Source organism: Salvelinus namaycush, chromosome 4, assembly GCF_016432855.1.
Source record: "Salvelinus namaycush isolate Seneca chromosome 4, SaNama_1.0, whole genome shotgun sequence".
Taxonomy (NCBI): domain Eukaryota; kingdom Metazoa; phylum Chordata; class Actinopteri; order Salmoniformes; family Salmonidae; genus Salvelinus; species Salvelinus namaycush.
The window spans coordinates 16,827,522-16,844,779 of record NC_052310.1 but is presented as its reverse complement, the minus strand read 5'-3'; the positions used below and the strand labels follow the sequence as shown (position 1 = coordinate 16,844,779).

At 42.9% G+C, this 17,258-nt stretch overlaps 1 protein-coding gene across 1 annotated transcript; it reads right to left on the bottom strand.

Moving 5' to 3' along the window:
• Window positions 1–8,188: 8,188 nt before the first annotated feature.
• csf3a (colony stimulating factor 3 (granulocyte) a) lies at window positions 8,189–9,581 on the bottom strand. The gene is made up of 4 exons (XM_038990259.1): window positions 9,404–9,581; window positions 8,877–8,987; window positions 8,505–8,645; window positions 8,189–8,383 (listed from the first exon to the last, which is right to left on the bottom strand). The coding sequence occupies exons 1-4, from the start codon at window positions 9,566–9,568 to the stop codon at window positions 8,189–8,191; spliced, it is 612 nt and encodes a 203-aa protein (XP_038846187.1). The 5' UTR covers window positions 9,569–9,581.
• Window positions 9,582–17,258: the final 7,677 nt, after the last annotated feature.

The following is a 17,258-nucleotide window of genomic DNA, read 5'->3' as shown; positions in this document are numbered from 1 at the left end:
GAAACACTTGGGCGCCCACGACCAGTTCACATGCACGACAGATATTAGAAATAGCATCATAAAATGTTTCTTACTTTTGGTGATCTTCCGTCAGAATGTTGGACAAGGTGTCCTTTGTCCAGAACAGTCGTTGTTTGGATCTGGAACGGCAAATTTCCCTCTTGATTTAGCATGGGCACTTGCCAAGTGGCACGGATCTCTCCAACGTCAACAAAGTCAGAGAACGGAACACGGCAAAACTCCCGAAAAAATTTCAATAATCTGATTAAACTATATTGAAAAAACATACTTTACGATGATATGGTCACATGTATCAAATAAAATCTAAACCGGAGATGTTAGTCGTCCATAACGACAGCTAAACAGAAGGCAAATCCATGTCCCCTTTCGCGCGCTCCAGAAACAGGAAATGGACGGTCACGTCATACAAAGAGCTTTAATTCCACCTCAGACCAAGATAAACACGAAATGTCTTCTCTCACCGCCTCTTGACAACCAGGGGAAGGTGTATGAAGTGTACGTAGACTCTTACGTGTCATGCCCATGTATAGGCAGGAAGTTGAACAGAGCATCGATTTCTGACATTCCACTTCCTGGTCAGGAAATGTGCTGCAGAATGAGTTCTGTTTCACTCAGAGAAATAATTCAAACGGTTTTAGAAACTAGAGAGTGTTTTCTATCCAATAGTAATAATAATATGCATATTGTACGAGCAAGAATTGAGTACGAGGCCGTTTGAAATGGGCACGATTTAACTGGCTACTCAATACTGCCCCTTGCAGCCATAAGAAGTTAAATAAGCATGCCCCATTCAAGAAATTTAGAACCAGGAACAGATATAGCCCTTGGTTCTCTCCAGACCTGACTGCCCTTAACCAACACAAAAACATCCTATGGCGTTCTGCATTAGCATCGAACAGCCCCCGTGATATGCAACTTTTCAGGGAAGCTAGAAACCAATATACACAGGCAGTTAGAAAAGCCAAGGCTAGCTTTTTCAAGCAGAAATTTGCTTCCTGCAACACAAACTCTAAAAAGTTCTGGGACACTGTAAAGTCCATGGAGAATAAGAACACCTCCTCCCAGCTTCCAACTGCACTGAAGATAGGAAACACTGTCCCCACCGATAAATCCACTATAATTGAGAATTTCAATAAGCATTTTTCTACGGCTGGCCATGCTTTCCACCTGGCTACCCCTACCCCGGTCAACAGCACTGCCCTCCCCTCAGCTACTCGCCCAAGCGTTCCCCATTTCTCTTTCTCCCAAATACAGTCAGCTGATGTTCTGAAAGAGCTGCAAAATCTGGACCCTTACAAATCAGCCGGGCTAGATAATCTGAACCCTTTCTTTCTAAAACTATCTGCTGAAATTGTTGCCACCCCTATTACTAGCCTTTTCAACCTCTCTTTCGTGTCGTCTGAGATTCCCAAAGATTGGAAAGCAGCTGCGGTCATCCCCCTCTTCAAAGGGGGGGACACTCTTGACCCAAACAGCTACAGACCTATATCTATCCTACCCTGCCTTTCTAAGGTCTTCGAAAGCCAAGTCAACAAACAGATTACCGACCATTTCGAATCCCACCATACCTTCTCCGCTATGCAATCTGGTTTCAGAGCTGGTCATGGGTGCACCTCAGCCACGCTCAAGGTCATAAACGATATCTTAACCGCCATCGATAAGAAACAATACTGTGCAGCCGTATTCATTGACCTGGCCAAGGCTTTTGACTCTGTCAATCACCACATCCTCATCGGCAGACTCGACAGTCTTGGTTTCTCTAATGATTGCCTCGCCTCGATCACCAACTACTTCTCTGATCGAGTTCAGTGTGTCAAATCGGAGGGTCTGTTGTCCGGGCCTCTGGCAGTCTCTATGGGGGTGCCACAGGGTTCAATTCTTGGACCGACTCTCTTCTCTGTATACATCAATGATGTCGCTCTTGCTGCTGGTGAGTCTCTGATCCACCTCTACGCAGACGACACTATTCTGTATACTTCTGGCCCTTCTTTTGACACTGTGTTAACAACCCTCCAGGCGAGCTTGAATGCCATACAACTCTCCTTCCGTGGCCTCCAATTGCTCTTAAATACAAGTAAAACTAAATGCATGCTCTTCAACCGATCGCTGCCTGCACCTGCCCGCCTGTCCAACATCACTACTCTGGACGGCTCTGACTTAGAATATGTGGACAACTACAAATACCTAGGTGTCTGGTTAGACTGTAAACTCTCCTTCCAGACTCACATCAAACATCTCCAATCCAAAGTTAAATCTAGAATTGGCTTCCTATTCCGCAACAAAGCATCCTTCACTCATGCTGCCAAACATACCCTTGTAAAACTGACCATCCTACCAATCCTCGACTTCGGTGATGTCATTTACAAAATAGCCTCCAATACCCTACTCAATAAATTGGATGCAGTCTATCACAGTGCCATCCGTTTTGTCACCAAAGCCCCATATACTACCCACCACTGCGACCTGTACACTCTCGTTGGCTGGCCCTCGCTTCATACTCGTCGCCAAACCCACTGGCTCCAGGTCATCTACAAGACCCTGCTAGGTAAAGTCCTCCCTTATCTCAGCTCGCTGATCACCATAGCAGCACCTACCTGTAGCACGCGCTCCAGCAGGTATATCTCTCTGGTCACCCCCAAAACCAATTCTTCCTTTGGCCGCCTCTCCTTCCAGTTCTCTGCTGCCAATGACTGGAACGAACTACAAAAATCTCTGAAACTGGAAACACTTATCTCCCTCACTAGCTTTAAGCACCAGCTGTCAGAGCAGCTCATAGATTACTGCACCTGTACATAGCCCATCTATAATTTAGCCCAAACAACTACCTCTTTACCTACTGTATTTATTTATTTTGCTCCTTTGCACCCCATTATTTCTATCTCTACTTTGCACATTCTTCCACTGCAAACCAACCATTCCAGTGTTTTTACTTGCTATATTGTATTTACTTCGCCACCATGGCCTTTTTATATTTTTATTTATTTATATATATATATTGTTTGCCTTCACCTCCCTTATCTCACCTCACTTGCTCACATTGTATATAGACTTATTTTTCACTGTATTATTGACTGTATGTTTGTTTTACTCCATGTGTAACTATGTGTTGTTGTATGTGTCGAACTGCTTTGCTTTATCTTGGCCAGGTCGCAATTGTAAATGAGAACGTGTTCTCAACTTGCCTACCTGGTTAAATAAAGGTGAAATAAAAAAATAAAAAAATAAAAAATTCACGCAGTCTCCTCTGAACAGTTGATTTAGAGATGTCTGTTACTTGAACTCTGTGAAGCGTTTATTTGGACTGCAATCTGAAGTGCAGTTAACTCTAATAAACTTGTCCTCTGCAGCAGAGGCAACTCTGGTTTACTGAGGCGGTCCTCATGAGAGCCAGTTTCATCATAGCATTTGATGGTTTTTGTGACTGCTCTTGAAGAAACTTTCAAAGTTCTTGAAATGTTCTGGATTGACTGGCCTTAAAATAATGATGGACTATCGTTTTTCTTTGCTTATTTGAGCTGTTCTTGCCATTATATGAACTTGGTCTTTTACCAAATAGGGCTATCTTCTGTATACCACCCCTACCTTATCACAACACAACTGATTGGCTCAAACGCATTAAGAAGGAAAGAAATTCCACAAATTAACTTTTAACAAGGCATTCCAGGTGACTACCTCGTGAAGCTCGTTGAGTGAATGCCAAGATTGTGCAAAGCTGTAATCAAGGCAAAGGGTGGCTACTTTGAAGAATCTCAAATATAAAATATATTTTAATTTGTTTAATACTTTATTGGTTATGACATGATTCCATATGTGTTATTTCATAGTTTATGTCTTCACTATTATTTTACAGGTGTAGAAAATGGTAAAAATAAAGAAGAACCCTGGAATGAGTAGATGAGTCCAAACTTTTAACTGCTAATGTTCGTTAATTGACCTTCAGGCGCTTCTTGCTAGAGTAATAGGTTACCTACCTGTAACATTGTTTACAGTGACTTCCTCCCTTTGCTTGCTTTGTTTTTGTCGTTATCAAACATATGGCTACTGAATGTCACTGTCCCATCACTAGGGCCCTGTGTTTTGTTTAGTCACGTCACATGACCTGGATTTTAACCTTATAAAAAGGGGACAGTTTGATAAAGCTTTAAGTCAGATGGTCCAGCACCATCCTCAGATGTTGTGTCTTATTCTCATTTCTGGATAAGGAAAAAACCTAGGTCATATGACATGAATAACCAAAACACAGGGCCTTACCCATGACGGATGATCAATATGGCATTGTTTTGAGACATAAAGGGCCGTATTCTTTAGGGCACATCATAGTAAAACGTTTTGCAACTGAAAATGAAAATAAGCTTTTGTTATTGGTAGTTAATCCCTGTTTCAAACCATTTTCTTCCGTTTGATGCCAAATGAACACGACCACAGTAACCATAATCCCACATGTTCAACCTCTTCACTGTCACATGGTGGTGTGAGGCTCTCTGAATGATATTCCCCGGGCTTTTGAAGGAACACCCCACTCTTGATTCTTAGTGAGCTCGTGCTTATCGGTCATCTAGCCTTGCATAACTTCCTAAATGAAATCCCTGGATGGGGGGGAGTAAGTGATGTCATTAGACGTAACAGTCTAAATGTTACTTTCGGGTTCACAGAAGATGCTTACTCACTGTCTAATAATCCTTCATTTCCTCTGTAGACGGTCAACCAAGCATCTAGACACAAGGCTTTTAAGGAACAACTGCTTTTACTAGACAACCCTTGTCCTACCATATTTGGTAATTGCAAACCTCATTTTTGTAATTATACTTAACAAAAATATAATGTAACATGCAACAAGTTACAGTTCATATAAGGAAATCAGTCAATTGAAATAAATTCATTAGGCCCTAATCTATGGATTTCACATGACTGGGAATACACATATGCATCCGTTGGTCACAGATACCTTAAGAAATATATATATTTTTTAAGGTGTAGATCAGAAAACCAGTCCGTATCTGGTGTGACCACCGTTTGCCTCATGCAGTGTGACACATCTCCTTTGCATAGAGTTTGAACAGGCTGTTGATTGTAGCCTGTGGAATGTTGTCCCACTCTTCTTCAATGGCTGTGCGAAGTTGCTGGATATTGGCAAGAACTGGAACACGCTGTCATATGTCGATCCAGAGCATCCCAAAATGCTCAATGTGTGACATGTCTGGTGAGTATGCAGGCCATGGAAGAACTGAGACAGCTTCCAGGAATTGTGTACAGATCCTTTCAACATGGGGCCGTGTATTATAATGCTGAAAGATGTGACGTCATCATCTCATCACGATATCTCTGTTCATTCAAAGTGCCATCGCTAAAATGCAATTGTGTTCATTGTCCGTAACTTATGCCTGCCCATACCATAAACACACAGCCACCATTGGGTATTCTGTTCACAACGTTGACAACATCAAACCTCTTGCCCACACGACGCGATGCACGTGGTCTGCGGTTGTGAGGCCGGTTGGATGTACTGCCACTCTCTAAACCCTAACTGGGAGGTGGCTTATGGTCGAAAAATGTACATTCAATTCTCTGGCAAACAGACTCTGGTGGACATTCCTGCAGTCAGCATACCAATTGCATGTTCTCTCAACTTGAGCCATCTGTAGCATTGTGTTGTGTGACAAAACTGCACATTTCCGAGTGGCCTTGTATTGTTCCCAGCACAAGGTACACCTATGTAATGATCATGCTGTTTAATCAGCTTCTTGGTATGCCACACCTCTCAGGTGGATGGATTATCTTGGTACAAAATTGAGAAAGAAGCTTTTTGTGCATATTGAACATTTTTGGGTTCTTTTATTTCAGCTCATGAAACATGGGACGAACACTTTACATGTTTATTTTTGTTCAGTCTATATTTGGTGAGCGCTAATGCATTGCATTTGACAAAATAAAATGTACCAATAACTCCAAAATGAAGTATAACATACAGATACTTGCAAGCAATTGTCTCTGTAAAAACAGTACATTTTCAAAGAACTTATGAAATACAAATGGTGGATTCATGTATAACCCCTAAAAAAAAAAAACTTCCTCAATGACACCCTGGGACAAAAGTTGATAACAGCTTATGAAGCTTACTACAAGGGTTGCTCACAAAACATACAGGTGAATAATTGAGTAGGCTTGCAGTGCATTTGGAAAGTATTCAGACCCCTTCTCTTTCTCCACATTTTGTTATGTAACAGCTTTATTCTAAAATGGATTACATTTATCTACAAACAATACCCCATAATGACAAAGCGAAAACAGGTTTTTAGAAATGTTTGCTAATTTATACAAAATAAAAAACAAAGCCTCCCGAGTGGCGCAGCGATCTAAGGTGCTTTAGGTGTCACTACAGACCCAGGTTTGATCCCAGGCTATGTCACAACTGGCCGTGACCGGGAGTCCCATAGGACGGTGCACAATTGGCAGTTCTGGCTGGGGGGGCTTTACTTGGCTTATCACACTCTAGTGACTCCTTGTGGCGGGCCGGGCTCCTGCAGGCTGACTTCGGTGGTCAAATGAGCGGTGTTTCCTCCGACACATTGGTGCGGCTGGTTTCCTGGGATAAGCGGGCAGCTGTTAAGGAGCGCGGATTGGCAGGTCATGATTCGGAGGACTTGTGACCCCCACAAAAATGTACATAAGTATTAAAAACCCTTTGCTATGAGACTCGAAATTGAGCTCAGGTGAATCCTGAGGTGAATGTCTGCAGCATTGAAGGTCCCCAAGAACACAGTGGCCTCCATCGTTCTTAAATGGAATAAGTTTGGATACACCAAGACTTCCTAGAGCTGGCCGCCTGGCCAAACCGAGCAATCGGGGGCGAAGGGCCTTGGTCAAGGAGGTGACCAAGAACCCGATGGTCACTCTGACAGAGCTCCAGAGTTTCCCTGTGGAGATAAGAGAAGCACTCCACCAATCAGGCCTTTATGGTAGAGTGGCCAGGCGGAAGCCACTCCTCAGTAAAAGGCACATGACAGCCCATGTGTAGTTTGCCAAAAGGTACATAAAGGTCTCTGACTGAGAAACAAACAGATTCTCTGGTCTAATGAAACCAAGATTGAACTCTTTGGCCTGAATGCCAAGCGTCCCGTCTGGAGGAAACCTGGCACTATCCCTACGGTGCAGCATGGTGGTGGCAGCATCATGCTGTGGGGATGTTTTTCAGCGGCAGGGACTGGGAGACTAGTCAGGATCACGGAAAAGATGAACAGAGCAAATTACAGAGAGATCCTTGATTTAAAAACCTGCTCCAGAGCACTCGGGAACTCAGACTGGGGAGAAGGTTCACCTTCCAACAGGACAACAACTCTAAGCACACAGCCAAGACAACACAGGAGTGGCTTCGGGACAAGTCTCTGAATGACCTTGAGTGGCCCAGCCAGAGCCCGGATTTGAACACGATCGAACATCTCTGGAGACCTGAAAATAGCTGTGCAGCGACGCTCCCCATCCAACCTGACAGAGCTTGAGAGGATCTGCAGAGAAGATTGGGAGTACAGGTGTGCCAAGCTTGTAGTGTCATACCCCAGAAGACTCTAGGCTGTAATCACTGCCAACAGTGATTCAACAACATACTGAGTAAAGGGTCTGAATACTTATGTAAATGTGATATTTCCGTATTTTTTTTTTTTTTAACTGACTTGCCTAGTTAAATAAATTTAAGAACAATTTCTAATTTACAATGATGGCCTAGGAACAGTGCCTTGTTTAGGGGCAAAACGACAGATTTTTACCTTTTATAGCTCTGGGATTCGATCTAGCAACCTTTCGGTTACTGGCCCAATGCTCTAACCACTAGGCTACCCGCCGCTCCAAAATATACATTTGCTAAAAATTCTAAAAACCTGTTTTTGCTCTGTCATTATGGAGTATTATATGTGTAGATTTGAGGGGGGGGGGGAAACGATTTAATCCATTTTAGAATAAGGCTGTACTGTAACAAAATCTGGAAAAAGTCAAGGGGTCTGAATACTTTCCAAATGCACTGTAATTGCAACGTGTAAAAAAACATTTAAATTATATTTGAAGCATTTTATAAATACACATCTAATCATAAATAGACTAAATAATAAATAGATCATAAATAAATTTTAAAAAATAGATCACCATAAAAACATGGCAATTTCAAGTCAGTTTTGGGTCAATCCCTCTCCCCATTTGCTTGGGCTATGTTCCTTAGACTGCGGACTATGTCCTGGCCAAAGCTTTGGAGCTGCACCAGAGTCAGATGTGTGGCTACCTGAACCTCATAGTCCCCAGTGAGATGAGAGGCCAGGCTTATGGCTGTGGGCTGCACCGCCACCGGGCTCTCCGCCACTTGGACCGCTTTCAGCATCTGGAGATACAAAGAACTCTAATCAATCAGCATTTATGTATGAACAGTATTTGAATCCAATGGATTTTATAATACTGTGTATGCGTGCATGGCGTATAAGTCGTTTTACAGGGAGCCTCACCCTGTTGATCTGGATGCGGAGATCTCTGATATCAGTCAGTAGTGCAGTGATTTTCTCTGTGTTGGCCAGGCGTTGTACGACAGCTCTTAGCAGGTCCTGGTGCATCTGTAGTCCCTCTGACATACGTCTCAGACAGGTCTCCTGATGGAGAGACCTCAAATGTCAAAGCAATGCCTTGTTTCTAGGGCTGATATCATTTTCAGATGCCATATTTCTTATAGTTTCTATTCCGGGCCTGGAGTTGTTCCTGGGCAGGTCTGGCTGTCACTATAGTACTATAGGCTCCAGGTAGTAACATATTTCATCCTGAACCTGGTCTTCATATTCACGTGAATTAGGCATAGAGGCTGTAGTGCAGAGTCTGATGCTCACCAAAGTAAAGTTATCTGTCAAGGCTTTGAGTGTGGGAGCAGAGGGGATGCCAAGGTTGATCGCCAGGTATTGTAGTTTCCTGTTCTCACTGCTCGAGTTAAGAATCAGGGTCTGAGAGCCAAAAGACATGATTAGAAAACCAATGTTTAGAATTAGAACATTGTACGTCCATTAAATGCTTATCTAAACTGAGTGTAATTTCCAACTAAAATAACTGATTCCACCTATCAAAAATGTATACATGTTGTGCGTAATAGTAGGCCTATATAGGCTACAAGTGCCATTTTTTTGTGCACGCACAGATCACCATAGACATAAAAACATCGTCCAGAATGGTAATAGCTTATTCAAGGCTTGTGTATGCTATTAAATATAAATGTCATGTAATATGGAGAATGATAATACATCTGATTGTATTAGGCCTATACAGCTCACTCTCCCCACAGATACATGAACGGTACTGTCTGGTACAGCCTGCCACGGGCAGAAGTAACGTTAGTAGGCTTAGCCGAGGCCGATCCACTTACCTCAGAATGAATGCACGATGTGTGCGTCTCAGGAATAGCATTCAACACCTTTTCGATCAAACTCTGGCTGTTTTCTACGGACAGGTTGAATTCTGGATCGTCGACTAGTTGACCCGCCTCGCCAGAATACTCCAAGATCGGTGCGCTTTGACCGTAGCTGGCCATGTTGCAGAGAATGGCGAAAACTGTAGAGAACAACGTTGCCTCTGTTATAGCTTCCGAACCTCCGGTTTAATGCAATGTAGAAGTCGGGGGATGTGATGAAACTCTGTGGTCATTGGTTGATATGAATATGCAATATCTGTCCCCTTTGCCCTAGCAAATTACACACATCCCCGTGAGTATAACCTAGTTAAAAATAGCATCAGAGGAACAGGAACCCCTGTCAAAAATACCTGCACCTTTAAAAATAAATCCATAGCTATAACTTCAAACTATCTTTTACAGTGATAACTCAATGATAGCCTTGATTCCATCAGCTATTTGACTTGGTCTGAAGTATCCTTCTTTCTCTGAAATAACTTTTGTCTGAACTAAAAAGTTGAAACACCCTAATTTTACATTTTTGTCGTTTAATAGCTGTCCATCTAATAAATTGTCTACCAGAATATATTCCACATTTTACTTTACTTGTTGCATTCTTTCTCATATTCAGTTGTTGTGCAGTCAGTCAGTCTACCAGCAGTGAAGGAGGGACTTGTACTACTCACCTATCAGAATGTTCATTGCCTTTGGGTTGATGACACTTCAAGGAATTTGCTGATACAATTGACCGACCAGTGAACGCAAGTTGTTAGATACCATCATATCCTTTACCCACTATATTTATACTAGTTGATGGGAATTCCCTTTCTATCACAATACTAGTTGTACAGTATCGAGTTGAATCAGTCATATTTTCTTTGTAGTATCTTTTGTAGTGAAAGTGTTGTTGGAAGTGTAAAAATAATGCAATTGAATGGGCTGTATTATAGACACATTTTAATTGAATACATACATAGTACATGTATAGTAATATGAACATGAAAAGGATCTTGAAACAACTTGACCATCTGAAACACATCTTTTTAAAATGTGTTGGCATGGTGTTATAATTTGGCAGCAGTGTTAAGTGACAATGGAGCCTGGGTTGGCAAATTATGACAAATGACATTAATAACTTAATGTTCATATATTACATAGATTTTATGATTTTGGTTAGGAAAAGCTGTGTAGACCAGCAGATTTTCTAAGGAATATTGAAGTCATTAAATTCTGGAGGAAAAAATTACTATCTGGAATTCCTACATTCCAAAAACGGAGTCTGTCCTCTGGCAATGTTATTTAGAGGAAAACATACGTAACTGGAAAGCCCAATGAAACAGAACTGTCCTGACATACACTGAGTGTACAAAACATTAAGAACACCTGCTCTTTCCATGACATAGACTGACCAGGTGAAAACGTTGATCCCTTATTGATGTCACTTTTTAAATGCACTTCAATCCGTGTAGATGAAGGGGAGGAGACAGGTTAAAGAAGGATTTTTAAGCCTTGAGACATGGATTGTGTATGTGTGCCATTCAGAGGGGGAATGGGCAAGACAACATATTTAAGTGCCTCTGAACAAGGTATGGTAGTAGGTGCCAGGCGCACGGGTCTGTGTCAAGAACTGCAACGCTGCTGGGGTTTTTCACACTCAACAGTTTTCTGTGTGTATCAAGAATGGTCTACCACCCAGAGGACATCCAGCTAACTTGACACAACTGTGGGAAGCATTGGAGTCAACATGGGCCAGCATCCCTGTGGAACACTTTCGACACCTTGTAGAGTCCATGCCCTAATGAATTGAGGCTGTTCTGATGGCAAAAGGGGTTCTTAATGTTTGGTATACTCAGTGTATACTGTAGGGGGGACCCCCAAGAGTTCCACAGTAGTTTTTATCACAGGTCTGAAAATACTACATTTAGGTAATCCACTCTGGATTTGATAGTGTGGTCACTGTGGTCAAATCATAACTTAGTTTCACTTGTGTTCTCTTAGTCTCGATTGCCATCAGTGAAAATTCTTCTTAAATGGAAGTTAGGATTTGCCCAGATGTGAGCATGGAGTGAGTGACGTAAAAGAAAAAGGGAATTGGGCTCTGTGGGGTTTCATACAAGACTGCCATCTTGTGGCCTCTCGTTACCCAAGCCTCAGTTTCTGATTTACTCAAGTGGCATTCGTCAGCATGAGCAAACAGATTCCTCTCAGCCTATAGGTGTGCTTCCTAGTCTTAATTTGCTTCTTCTAAGGGGAAAATCTCAAACTGACATCCAGCCACGGCTCTTCTCTTATATGTGACTAAATCATAATGCATATGTGTTTTATCGACTGTTGTTTTGACTTGTGTATTCATTTCAACATTATTTGTACAAATTGACTAAAGGCTGTCTTATGGATTCCAATTCTATACTAGATTCCTTGCAGTGTTTTGTCAGCACTTCTCAACCATGTCTTGTATAGTTGTATAGTCCTCCTTGTAGCAGATCCGCTTTCTCTTCATGCTTTGACACTAAAACTAAGCCTGTGATCAGTCAATGTGGATTGTTACATCTGGCCATGCATGGAGAGCTCCACCAAACCGGACTCCTGAAATCCACACGGCTTTAATCTTCATTCAACCAAACCTAGACATGAAAAGAGACCATTATTCACTGCCGTGCTCAATGTAAATGTTACTGACCGGGTATTGAACCCAAAGTTTCCACGCAACTCAAGACAGTGTTAGCTCACTGAGCTAAAGCCTAGGGCGTTAGCTCCAGAACTAACATGAGTCTTTTGTTCTCAGGCAAGGTCACTTGTCCCACATACCGTAAAATGTTTTTGCACAGTAAAAGGACTGGTTACACTTGGTATAGACCTACTGTCTGTACATGGGTAATCTGGTGGATACAACTCTACAGCGAATGTGCAGCCGGGAGAGGTTGGCATTTCTCCCCTGTCTGAGTGTATGCAGGGTGAAGCAGCTTGATGTACAAGATGGCCCCCAGGACATAGGGTCTGTGTATAGAAACATTGGTCTCCCAGCAGGGTTATGCCATGTTCCCTGATAGCAACACAAATCATGTGAATAAGTGGTCCAAACAGTATGTAGTCAGAAAGTCAAATGTTGGGATTCGTATTTATTTTACTTGGTCATTTTCAATTCTGACAGCTACATACATTTTTATTTATCTCCGTGACATATCCTGCGAGAATTAGGGTGTGCTGTACTGAAGTCTTACTGTAAAGCCTGAGTAGATCGACGAGTCACTACTCTGTGCTGGAAATTACAACAACGTACACTCCAGTTGGAGTGATGTAGATGTCATTGCGCATGTTTTACATCTGACACTGATGTTGGTTAAGTAGGAGTCATGGAGGAGTTGAGCAAGAAGGAATGGTTACAGTGGAAACGGAGCAAGTGTGTGTTGAGCAAGACAATGACATCAACTTCAAGAAATGAGAGACAAAACTGCATGCCAAGGCACTAACCATGGGCCAAGCTATTTTGAAAGAAACTCGTCCTTTTCTCAGCAGACCCAGAATAGGTTTGTTCTAAAGGAAATGGTTCATCCCTACCCTCCCTCCCTCTCTCCATTGAAATTGTTAAACAGACATGTTCTAGATTGTTTGTGTACCTAGTGACTACTGTGTACTGTATGTACAGTACATTGAGTAATTTCATCTGAGTAAGCTAATGTGCATACACTTGCCAGAGTCTTGTTCAAACTTACCAAAATAAATTGGCCTCTCATTGCAAAATCGACCCTGAGACCTATACGACTGGTGTGGTTGACATTATTGGAGATTGTCTTAGATGACCATCACAGGAGGTTGGTGGTGCCTTAATGGGGGAGGACGGGCTCATTTTTATTTATTTTATTTTTTATTTCACCTTTATTTAATCAGGTAGGCCAGTTGAGAACAAGTTCTCACTTACAACTGCTACCTGGCAAAGATAAAGCAAAGCGACACAAACAACAACACAGAGTTACACATGGAATAAACAAACGTACAGTCAATAACACAATAGAAAAAAGTCTATATACAGTGTGTGCAAATGGCGTGAGGAGGTAAGGCAATAAATAGGCCATAGTAGCGAAGTAATTACAATTTAGCAAATTAACACTGGAGTGATAGATGTGCAGATGATGATATGCAAGTAGAAAGACTGGTGTGCAAAAGAGCAAAAAAGTAAATAAAAACAATATGGGGATGAGGTAGGTAGATTGGATGGGCTATTGACAGATGGGCTGTGTACAGCTGCAGCGATTGGTAAGCTGCTCAGATAGCTGATGTTTAAAGTTAGTGAGGGAGATATGAGTCTCCAACTTCAGCGATTTTTGCAATTCGTTCCAGTCATTGGCAGCAGAGAACTGGAAGGAAAGGCGGCCAAAGGAAGTGTTGGCTTTGGGGATGAAACGGATGGTACTGTGATAGACTGCATCCAGTTTGCTGAGTAGAGTGTTGGAGGCTATTTTGTAAATGACATTGCCGAAGTTGAGGATCGGTAAGATAGTCAGTTTTACGAGGGTATGTTTGGCGGTGTGAGTGAAGGAGGCTTTGTTGAGAAATAGGAAGCTGATTCTAGATTAAATTTTGGATTGGCGATGCTTAATATGAGTCTGGAAGGAGAGTTTACAGTCTAGCCAGGCACCTAGGTATTTGTAGTTGTCCACATATTCTAAGTCAGAACCGTCCAGAGTAGTGATGCTAATCGGGCGGGCGGGTGCGGGCAGCGATCGGTTGAAAAGCATGCACTTAGTTTTAATAGCAGTTGGAGGCCACGGAAGGAGTGTTGTATGGCATTGAAGCTCGTTTGGAGGTTTGTTAAAACAGTGTCCAAAGAAGGGCCAGATGTATACAGAATGGTGTCATCTGCGTAGAGGTGGATCAGGGAATCACCCGCAGCAAGAGCGACATCGTTAATATATACAGAGAAAAGAGTCGGCCCGAGAATTGAGCCCTGTGGCACTCCCATAGAGACTGCCAGAGGTCCGGACAACAGGCCCTCCGATTTGACACACTGAACTCTATCTGAGAAGTAGTTGGTGAACCAGGCGAGGCAGTCATTTGAGAAACCAAGGCTGTTGAGTCTGCCGATAAGAATAAGTGATTGACAGAGTCGAAAGCCTTGGCCAGGTCGATGAAGACGGCTGCACAGTACTGTCTTTTATCGATGGCGGTTATGATATCGTTTAGTACCTTGAGCGTGGCTGAGGTGCACCCGTGACCAGCTCTGAAATTGCATAGTGGAGAAGGTACGGTGGGATTCGAAATGGTCAGTGAACTGTTCGTTAACTTGGCTTTCGAAAGACTTTAGAAAGGCAGGGCAGGATGGATATAGGTCTGTAACAGTTTGGGTCTAGAGTGTCACCCCCTTTGAAGAGGGGGATGACCGCGGCAGCTTTCCAGTCTTTAGGGATCTCGGACAATACGAACGAGAGGTTGAACAGACTGGTAATAGGGGTTGCAACAATGGCGGCAGATCATTTTAGAAAGAGAAGGTCCAGATTGTCTAGCCTAGCTGATTTGTACAGGTCCAGGTTTTGCAGCTCTTTCAGAACATCTGGATTTGGGTGAAGGAGAAGCTGGGGAGGCTTGGGTGGAACGGAACTAATGGAATGGTATCGAACTCAAACATGTTTGATACCATTCCATTCCAGCCATTATTATGAGCCCGTCCTCCCCTCAGCAGCCTTCTGTGATGGCCATGTAGATCTGGGGTTGGAGATGTGATCAAAAGCGGGGAAGCCTTTTTACTCTGCCATCCACTTACACATATTCGGGGACAGGGGAGCTGTGGTGTACCAATAGAAGGGGAGAGAGAGTGAGGAAAAAGGAAGAGAAACGGTTGCATCTCAATAGTCTTACACAGCTTCCTCGTCTGGTATCCTTTCATTCACACTGAAAGAATTAGACAGGTGAAAGCATGTTTATTTTAGGCATCCACCATATTGCTTTTATGGGCTTCCGAATCATCATACAGGTGAAGGAAAGCAGACAGGGAAAGGAAGCAACTCTAGACTATTGAGATGTACTCAGGGACATCCTCACTCACTCCTCGTCAATAGCCTTCACTTTAGGCCGGAAGAGGAAACAGTCTGTCCACCCAAGCCCTGGCTGGAAACATTTTAATCTGCAACCCAATGCCATGTGGGGCTGCGCTCTGTGGGATTGGATAGGTAACCTTATCCCCCACTTTGTGTCCCATTACCCAGCAGTTGTAATACTCACACCAGTGTAACATGTCTGGGGGTAGCGGGCGGGGCAAGGTGAGCCTGAAATTTAAATTAACCACAACGACAGCTACTGCATGTGCTAGGGAACAGGGGTGTTACATTACACGTGTGCTGCCCCACATACTCACAAAACAATACATCCAGATACACAAACACCCACGCACACACACACATTTGTCTCACACACAAACACAGAACTAATTTGTGTTTGTTTACTCTACCACACAAACACCACAGGCGGCCGGTGGCACCTTAATTGGGGAGGACGGGCTCAAAGTAATGGCTGGAACAGAATACTATTGAATGGTATCGAACACATCAAACACATGGTTTCCATGTGTTTAATACCGCTCCATTCCAGCCATTATTATGAGGCGTCCTCCCCTCAGCAGCCTCCTGTGACACACACACACACACAAGTATGTTACTGGGAAGGGCGGGACTGGCCAGCTAGTTGTGTGTTAGGAAATGTCAGCAAGGGAGGCTTACCATCTATATTTCAGTGCTGTTGAACCTCCTGCTCGTCACGGGGGCCTGCTTCCTTGAGATTAGCTCTGTTAGGATCAATAACACTGTCCTGTAAAGCAAACTCAGCCAGGAGGAGGAGTGCTGTGAATAGAATGCTGATGCACCAGAGAATCTATGTGCTCATATCAAAGCAAACGAATGATAAAGGTTCTTCCTTATTAAAGTATGTCTTAGTGTCTTTGAGTTTGCCCTCTAAACTAAGTAAAATATAGAGCAAAATGGATGAACAAGCTACTGGAGAGAGAGGACTCTTAAAAGTGGAGGTGTTGCCTAAGGGACTAAGGAAGTGTAAAGCCACAAAGATCATCATACACTCTGCTGGGCAGCTCAAGGGCACCTCCTGCCCAGTCAACATGGAGAGGGCCGGGTGGTCCCATTTTTTCCTCCTCAACCCCAGAACAGGGTCACCCAAGTTGAAGGATTCCTTCCCAGACTTTTTATGGCCCTCATACATAGTTTATTGGCTTGTTCTACTCTGGATGCATGTTTTCGATGCAGGGATACCCTTGTTGACAAACCCAGTTACAGGGTGTACTGCGCTAACAGCCGATTTCATTATTCATCATCGTGTTCTGTGTTAAATCTCACCAGTTCATGTCGAATAGACACAAATGCAACATTTTATATGGTTTTCCTTTACTTATTCTAATAAAAGATTCAATTAGGTATTTTGTGTCCTTTGTAACCTGCATAGTAATAAGGTTATTTAACGAAGATTGGAGGTTTCCTTATTCCATCTTGTTTTAATGCTTGGCTAAGTTTAGGCAAGCAATTCTAATTGGTTAAGATTAGGTTTAGGGGTTGGGATATGTTTAGGTAAGAAATGTGACTAGTTAAGTGTAGGGTTAGGATTCGAACCAGTAATGTTTTGTGTGGCAACCCGCAAGTCTGTTTATTTCACGCCTACTGTGCTGACTGTTGAGCTTTCATCCAACCAATCACATTCATTCTGCCCTGGAAGCAGAGCTGCCCTCGGAACAAAAATGAATAAGGAAGCCTCCACTGAGCATATTAAAACAGGAGTTTACTCTCTTGGTTTACCGCTTGCTGTGTCTTGTTCAATTCCACTCTTCTCATCTTCT